Source organism: Anopheles nili, chromosome 2, assembly GCF_943737925.1.
Source record: "Anopheles nili chromosome 2, idAnoNiliSN_F5_01, whole genome shotgun sequence".
Taxonomy (NCBI): Eukaryota; Metazoa; Arthropoda; class Insecta; order Diptera; family Culicidae; genus Anopheles; species Anopheles nili.
In genome coordinates this window covers 53,256,572-53,265,730 of record NC_071291.1, presented here as the reverse complement: position 1 = coordinate 53,265,730, position 9,159 = coordinate 53,256,572, and the positions used below count along the sequence as shown (strand labels likewise).

The 9,159-nt window shown below is 50.1% G+C and overlaps 1 protein-coding gene across 1 annotated transcript in view; it reads left to right on the top strand.

The window, feature by feature from the left end:
- The first annotated feature begins 6,773 nt into the window (after positions 1-6,773).
- Positions 6,774-9,159, top strand: part of LOC128725930 (teneurin-m) — a 172,812-nt gene continuing 170,426 nt past the window's right edge. The window contains exon 1 of the mRNA XM_053819707.1: positions 6,774-6,783. Coding sequence (XP_053675682.1) covers positions 6,774-6,783 — 10 coding nt within the window. The remainder of the gene's footprint in view (positions 6,784-9,159) is intronic.

The following is a 9,159-nucleotide window of genomic DNA, read 5'->3' as shown; positions in this document are numbered from 1 at the left end:
AAAGTTATGACTTTTCCTTTTTCATCCGATCCGCCACCGCCCGCGCCATTAGCACCTTCTCAGTCGGAAGGATCTCCAAGCGGTCCTTTTCACACACAAACACACACACACACCCGAGTTTCGTTTCGAAGGTAAAATCGGGCAACCAAAAAACGGCGTGGCTGCAATAGGTAGCGAGCGGGCTCCAATCCACCGGGGCCGCTTGTTTGGTTCGATCCGGTACGCCGGAAATCGAATTTCACATTCAAATCCAATTCCTTTCACCTTTACCCGATTGCCTGTACCTTTTTGGTTTTTGCGAATTTTCCCTCGGCATTAGCAGCTCCGGACCTCCGGGGGCGCCTGCACCTTTGGCGCACCATTTTCTTATTTCCTAATCAAGGAAATCAACCTTAGCACTGCGATTCGGTAATCACACGATTGAGCAGTTTTAGTAAGGAGGATGTTGCTGCTGCTGCCATTTTTTGTTGTTGTTGTTGGCCATCTTTGTGCTTCGTGGCTCTCTTCATCTCGAGTTTGCGACCGGACTCGAGGGACTTTTGGGGTTTGGAGCAAAAACCAACACAACCGCTTACTGCCGAGAACGAGCGCTGGAGGAATCGAGGAGCTAATCTTTGCATCGATTCCACGCACACAACCCCGTGAAGGTGCCCAATCCCGGTTCGGGGGTGGGTGTTTTTTTTTTTTGCACGAACAATCTCCAAAACGAAAAACGTCCCACCCGAGCTTTTTGCTTCCCGGCAAACACCCAACGGGATGGGAACACTCAACCGCCGGAGATTACAGTAGCTAGTACTCAATTAGGTCAACTTAAACAGGGTGGCTTAAAGGTAAGCCGTGCCACCGTCGCCACGTGGCGATAAATGAGCTAATGAAACGAAAAAAAAAAGGTTAAAAGGTCAAGCTCGTGGTGCTGGTCTTCTTTCTCTTTTTTCCTGCTGATGCAAAGGTAAACTCATTTATTTATCGCACGAATCGGAGTTCGTTTACACTTTTTGTTGTTGTTGGTCAAACTTGGTATCATCAACACAGGCCCATTGCCGTGGGGGAGTTTTCGTTTTTTTTGCGGCTTTTTGCGATGCATGATGAAAGCACCATTTTCACCTCGAAATTTGCGTGCATGTACATAAGCTTAAATATAGCGAAAAAGAGATACTGCACAGAGAGAAAAAAAACCTCCCTCTTGTACGTGTTCAAATAAATACCAAGTATTTGAGGTACGCTCGAGGAAAGCGAGGACGGGTGAAAAAAGTCCTAAATTCCACTCGGGGTCATTTATTTATTTCCATTTCCACCGGAATGGCGAGCGAGAACGAGAAGAACAACCGACATGAGGGTGTACCTTGTTTGCCGCAATGGCGAGGCGTTCCTGTTTTATTCTTCATCTGACACACATCAAACCCATCCGGATTCTTCTCAATTTTCCCGCACCGCCAGTGCCGTTCCCATTTTTCCTTCCGCCCGCACATTGGAGTGGCGGGAGAACCCGGAAATGAACCATCATTTGCAGACCTGCAAAGGCGCCCGAAGCCTTCCAACACTCGCTTGTGAGATATTTGCACCATTGCCAACCACCAGTACGTACTTCGGGCACCATGCTGCTTCCGGCTGACGGGAGGCTCTTTTTTTGGCTCAGTTCCCACATAAACACACACCCACACACATGGTCTGGTTCAGGTGTATGGCGAGAAAACGGGGCAAGGCAACACCTCCACCCAATCGCCACTCATTTTCCGATGGCAGGCCACTCACACGCGCGCAAACACATGCACGCCATTCAACAAAGCGGGGGTGTTGGGTGGATTTGTCAAGTTCACCCGGCAGTGGGTTTCGTCAGCTGAAGGCGAAAGGAAAATCGATTCCCTCTCGCCGTCCACCCAGGTTGCATCTTGGAATGGAATGGCGGTGAGGCTTTCCGAAAAAGGGCTTTCGATTTTTGGGGCACGCTTTTTTGCGCTGTCAATTCACGTGACTTCCGACAGGCGGTCGTACGGGAGGCTTATCTCTGCTTATCCGTCGTTTAGAAGCGAAGCAGGGATTCGATTTGTTTTGCTTTCGCCAACGGAGTGGTTGTTCGCGGGAAGAAACGTTTGTCTGATTGGGGGTTACTCTTAAGAGGGCGCTAATAAGCATATTTGGCTGCCGAATTTGATGTGGCTTCGGGGGCAGAACGTAAAACTGTCAATAAAACGGCACTTTTTGTCAGCGTTGAAAATTATTTCCATTATTATTTTCATTGCTTGTTCCGTCTCCTTGCGCGCACAGTGATGAGATGATGAATGGCGAAATAAAAGAACACACATAATCGCGTGCATCTCGATCAACTTTGCTGACAAGCGACCAACAACCGGAAGCTAGTGGAAAGGATCCCAAAAAGCTGCCCAACGAGTGAGACAAAGGGCTACCGATTTGAAAATCCTGCACCATTACCGGTGGCCGAGGTTAGGTCTTTCCACTTTTATTTTTTCGCTCTCACTCAAATACACTCCGGCTGTCTCATTTTACTCTTTTTTCCGCGACTGCCGAACGGGAGTGCACCCACAACTTTATGCTTAATTATTGCACACAGTGGCGCGCTCGACACGCGGGGACATTGTGCATCCTTCCATTAACGAAATGACACACTGTTGCGCGCACCAGCACCGGGAAAACTCATTTCCTGCTGATTGCGCAGGACGTGCCAGGTAGAAGCGCGCAACCGCGCTCTTAAATCATCGCCAGCGGACAACGACTGCAATAAAACGGCACACCTTCGCCGGTTGGTTCCACCGAATGGAGCGTAATGGACAGGAGCAGAAGTAACAACAACAAGGCAAAAAATGCGCACAAAACAATAAAAAGCTTCAGTAAGGATAAGAAATAGTTGCGCCAAGAAAAAGAGCAGCAACTCAGGCACTGGAACGCGCGCGTCTTTGTTTTTGCTTCACATTGCGCGCGACGAAATGTTGCCAGCCACGTTGTAACGATAGTGGCCGGGAGAAAATAACCTTCTTTTTTGCCCCTTGTCTGGTCGCTTTCTCCCGGAAGGCTGGCAACGGTCGGCTGTTAAAAACCAAACGTTTAATATTGGGAATTTTCCGCGAAGGAAGCTACTGGTACTGGGAAGCAAATTTCTCCGCGCTCCGTTCAAGCCACTGGCTTGGTCGTGTTTCGGATTCGAGAATCGATGAAAATTTTAGTAAATCTCCACCGTCCGGCTCCGATCGACGAGGTCGAATAGTCGGAACCAAAATTTGCATCCCCTTCCTGAAATCGTGGTAGCTTTTGTCTAGTGTCTTGACGGTTTCCAGCGCTACACTTTACTCATCTGACTTTTGCTTGCCTTTCTTCTCGTTCCAGGTGAGCATATGGTGGCCTCGCTGCTTGGGGGAAAAATATCATTTCCAACCATTCCGGTTCGACATTCCGCCCGTCGGCGCGAAACAACAGCGAAATAAGCGTCATAAGGGATAAACAGCGCGAACGTGATTAGGAAACGGAATTCGTCCTCCGGCCAACGGAGGTTTGGGGCCGTGGGAAAAAAAAGAGCATGGTGAATAGAAAAACAAGCAGAAAAAATCTCGAAGCAAAGGACGACAACAAAAAAATGTCTCACAGACCGGCGTGAATGAACGTCTTGTCGCGTTGGTGAGGCGCGAGGGTAGAGCGAGAAAAAAGGCACACCCCCGACCCGGGGGTGGTGCTTTCAGCGTGGGTGCTACGTGCTGGAAGGATGTCGTGCCCGGTGTCCTTTGAACTTTTATTTCGTCACCTATTTTTGCCTACCCCTTGCATACGATTTCCGCAACCGGGGCACACGAATCGTCACTTCATTTTTGGGCAAACTTACACGAAACGCGAGGGCAAGAAAAAAAAACGAGTCGTACCGCCAGGGAGTGAAACAAAGCACCGGCCGCTAGAGCGAAACGCGTCGAAATGTCTCCGACAGGTGCAAAAAAAAAAAACAAGAGCAAAACGAAGGTGGCGAATGAAAAAAGAAATCCTTTCACACCACCATCGCGAAGGTCACTGCACGCAAAGTTTCGTCCTGGCAAAGGCGCAGCTGGGGCACAATGAGCACACACAGAAGAAAGAAAGAAAAGCTGTGGGCAAGGCGAAAAAATCGAAACCCGAAACAGCACGAAACTGTGCTTCACTGTGATAGCGCAGTGAGTTTGGTTGGAAAATGGCTTTTATTTTCCACCCGAGCTGAATGAATGAATGAAAAAATATATTTATATTTCGTCCCATTTGCACCTTTCGAGAGGGAAAAGTCGTTCACTTTCACCCGGCACGGGGTCCGTCTACCGGTCCATCAGAGGAAACAAAAGAAAGGCACGCTTGGGCTGGGTCGAAAGTGGTGGCAAAGAGAGTTGTGGAAAAAAAAAGTTTAACAAAATTAAATCGCCATTTTAATACGATACGGGTGAATCGTGTCACTTTTGGAAACATTATCGAGCCGTCGCCTTGGCCGTAGGGAGGAAAAAAAAAGGGTCCCGAAGAAGGTGAAAATGATTTCTGAAGCACACGCACGCCCGAGAAGGGCTTCGGCACGCTAGGTTGTTTGTTGGAAAATGATATCTGCCAGGCGCCCACCCAAGCCGGATCGTGGGCGACGATTTTCCCATGGCACGAGCGAACGTTGCACATTTGTTTTCGCCCACCACGCCCCCGTTTTGGATGGAAAATATTGACATTACGGTTGGGCGCGATACGGATCGTTCGTAAAGGTGCAAAGTTGACGAGCACGCCAAAAAGTTGGGCGCGCTTTCGACGAACTCTCGCGCGCTGCTTACGTCTGATGTCTTATTGATGGTGCCTGGCATATTTGTCCACGGGAATTTAATTTTATCAAACCGAACGTCGCTCGAAATTATACGCCTGTTTCAAGCGGCACACGCTTTGTCTGGGGTGAAAGAAGGTGAAACATGTTTAGGTGGAAATTGTTGAACTAGAAATCATTATTTCCCCAGAAGTTGCCATTTTGCTTTGCCAGCCTTCATCTTCACATGGTGGACGAACAGAAAGGATCGCCATTTGTAGGTTTCATTGAGAAAAGTACAAAGCCCTATAAGGTATAAAAACTCGTCGTTAGGCATCGCGCCATACCGAGCCAGGTACTCCTCCACAAATTAAGGGTTTTACAGGAAGGCCCGCTTCCCTTTTTGAAATCCGTTTGCTCGGCTTTATCTCAATCCGACCACGCGCACACACACACATCCACGTGTTAAAGGGAGAGCGCTGAAACAAAAAAGCAAACCTGCTCATGCGACGCTAAGTCGTCGAATCTTAACTAACGATACAACGGTACCGAAGGCGAACGTCGCGCCTTTCCATCATTTGCGCTCATCCCGAACACACATCCTGTCTTTATCCTCTTTTTCACGGCCCGGGATGCGCGAGGAAGGATAAAAAAAGCGGGAACCCATACCTTCCCGGGATTTCACCTCCTGCCTTTAACCTTTTCCTTTTCCATTTTTTTTTCTCTGGCACTCATCCCGGGGGTGGCTTTAGAGTGGATGCCTAGGATACGGAAGACTTCCGTCAGAAGTTTACCTCCCGTGGAAACGCGGTTCGTCCTGGTTGGGGGTTTTCCCGGCGGAACTTCGACCACCCGCTGGGCAGACACGGCGGAGAGCAGCAGAAAGGCCCGTTTCAAAAGTGCAATCGTCAAGAAAATCAATCCATAAAGTGATCCCATTAGGATCCGTCATCCAATTCCGGCGCGAAAGAACCGAAAGAGACGCCGGATGTCGGTCGGTGCGCGGGTGGAGAGAAGAGAGAGAAAAAAAAGGATTTTCTAAGGTTTTCCTGCCACGGCTGCTGCTGCTGCGTAAGCTGCTTTGCGTCGTTCGCGTTCGACCGGCCGGTAACGAGCGAGCGAGGTTGCCCTTGGAAGTCGAAATCAAATTCCTGGGGCCCGGGTTGCTGGATTTTGTCGCTCGTCGTACCCATTCGCTCTCCTGGCCGGCCGGCGCCATGGTGCAGTCCTTTTTCATGTTGCTTCCTTCGGGCAAAACTTCGCCCTCACCCAGTGCCAGAGCGCAGGGCCACGGGCCCGTTACATATGCTAAATATAATCGAATTTGCCCTCACGCCATTAATACGCATCGAAAAGCGAAATCGAGCACGGCCCAGGCGAGTGTGTTTGCGCCTTACGCAAGGGCGAGAGCGGATGGAAGGTCCTGGCGCACACACGCCCGGAGGGAGACCCGGGCAGAATATTCTTATTAAATGCATGAAAATTCGAACGATGTTCGATGGACGTTCGTGCGAAAGTTTGCCCTTGATCGAAGCAGGCCTTGGAATTGGGGAAAAGCAAGCGAGCAGAAGAAAAAAGTCTCTTTCAAGCAAACAAGGAAACGCGGAAGGACTTTCCTTTTCGATGTGGCCACGCTCTCACTCTCTCGCAATGTCCCGGAGGCGGTCTAATCCGAGCGAAAACCTTCGGCGCTAAAGTTTGGCCGATTCACCCCCGTACCGGAACGGTGGACGGAGGTGCTTCATCTTCATCTAACCATGGACGGGAGCATGACACACATTGTCCTTTGCATATTTTCGACGCACTTAGGCTCGAACGTGTCCTGCTTTCTTTCGGGAAAGGGAGACACACCCGAAAGGGACACCGATTCGGTGCGGTACGATTTTTGCTCCTTTTTTGCATTTTGTGCCGGTTTAACCTTAATGCCTCATCTAACTTACTTTCGGCCCATTTTCCTGCGTGCCCTTTGGGCGTTTAAATGTACGCATGTCGTCTTCGATGGTGCGCCCTATCCCGGGCTCCTGCCCCAAAAATGGTCGCGCGTAAGGAACTGACGAAAAATGAAGCGCTAGAAAAGCGAGACAACATAAAACAGATAACTCGTCAGGGCGAGCAAATGTTGGCTGATTTTCCGTTTCCCAGTGCCGGGGCGTTTTTTTTTTGCGCTTCACATCGCGTCAAGGTTTGGGGAGGGAAAAATGAAAATAAAACTTTCTCCCTGTTTCCCAGTTTTCCCGTTCCACCCACGGTGGGGTATGTGGAGCTACGTGAATAACGATGCTCCCCGAGACGGGATATAAAGTAACGATTTTCCCGCCAACCCCGAAGGCTACAGTGTGGGCTAGATTCCGATGTTTCGCAGGAGGCTCGCGTGATGGAAAACGGTTCAGGAAGCGAACCGAAGGCATGGAAAATACGACACCGAGCGCTCCCGGGGCCCAGGGCCAATCCTGCGGGATGGATTTATGCAGTTTAACACTTAAGGATTTGCCTACGGTTGCGTCCTTTTTTTTCTGTACACTCGTCCGCCTAGCCTCCACGGTGGGGGTATTTTTCCTATGGTGTGAGAAGCGCACGGGATGAAAATCCCTCCACCGGCTCCGCTGCGTAGAACCGGGATCCTTATTAAGAATTTTCCCATTTCTCACCATCTCCCGCCTCCAACGTTCCCGTTCCCGTGCGAGTCGCTCCAGCAGAAGGATGCTGTAGCAAAAAAAAGGGGACAGAAAATATCTCCATTCCCCTGCGGCTCTATCACAGCTTGCCCTCTTGCTCGGCCTTATTAGCTAGCCTTTTTTTTTCTCTCTCTCACTCACTCGTCGCTCCTTACGAGAGAGGAAAAATCTGGCTTCAATCCAGGCTGGGTGTATTTCGGGGGCGATTAGGAAGATATTCGCCAAAAATTCAATCGTCGTCACTCACGGCGTCGGAGAGATATTCCCTGCCGCTACGCAAAGCGCTCGGATCGACAGGGAAAGCAGATTGTACGTGTGCGTCCGTGTATGTGTGTGCGAGCGTGTCTGTGTGTGTATGTGCTTGCATCTCGCGCCGGACGGACCGAATCCTCCGGAAAGTCAAGTGAAAGACGAACGGGCCATTTCGAATGGGTCAGAAAGAACGGACAAAGAGAGAGAGAGAGAGGGAAAACGATAGTGCCATTAAGCGAGAGTGAGATGCCGGTAGTTTCCACTCTCGGGGTTCGAGAAAAATGGTCCACCGATAGAATCGCTGCCGAGGGAAGGATTCTGTGATTCTACTTTTCCCGGCGTTGAGTGCTGAGCTGCCGGTTCGATTTCCACCCGCCTGCCGAAGGAAACTGCGACAAATCTCGGAGAGAGTGCAAAAGAGTGAGAGAGACAGAAATAGCAGTGCGCGAAAACGAGACGCAAAACGGGCGAGCATTTGCAGGGGAAAATCGGTGCAGATACGATTTTTCTCTTCGCCCGTGTGCCGCAAGGACCGGTGGAAAATTCTCCTCATACCAACACGGGTTTTCTTTTCTCTCACTCTCTTACCCTTTCTTTCGTTCCTACTCACTCTTTCTCTCTTTCGCGTGGTCTTGCGTTACCGCTCTGTTTTCGTGCGACGGGCGAAAATGCTCTTCTCTATTTCAAGGCTTACTGGAACGGGCATTGGTGTTGGTGCAAAGTCGTAAATCGCACGGCGTGAAGAGTTTTCTCACCCGTGAGCTATTCATCTCACGCTGTCTCACTACGGGGTGAGATTGTCGAATGAGATTGGTTTTCCCAACGGCAGCGCATAGGGTGACCAGCTGGCGATGAGAACGTATTTATGAGGGTTTCAATCACACGATTTACATAAAGAACATTAGTTTCTAACATGCATGAGTTTTTCTATGGGAAATACTACCGATTTCCCGTCAGGAGTGAACTTGTTCTGTAGTCGGTGGTACAACATATATTCACGAAGTTATTTGCACACTGGAAAGGAGCAGTTTGGCACAAAAGATAGTCGCAAAGCAGATCAGAATTCACGATTGTTCATGCCCAATGGCATCATTGAGTCATCTTCAGCGCATCGTCCAAATATCTCAGGGCTGCTTCGATGGCTGCGTTAGTCTCCAGAGGCAATCCGTAGAGTGACACACTTGCTCTCTGCTCGCAAGGTTATCTCATTCGACCAGCTGCACTGGAGCGTGAGCCGTACGGCGAGAGAAAAAACACACTCGAGAAGAGCACGCGCGTGAGAGAGCGAAAAAGAACTCTGAAACCGAGCAGAACCGACCGCAACCGAATGCTGCAGCACGCAGCCCGAGAGTTGCATGCTCGTGAGAACAGCACCCATCCAGTTGTCCCATCTCACTCGCGCAACAGAGGGCCACTATCATTCGAGCCGCGTCTAACGCACCCACGGCTCGCTCTCTAGCACGACGCAGCCACCGCAGCCATATCTCGCGC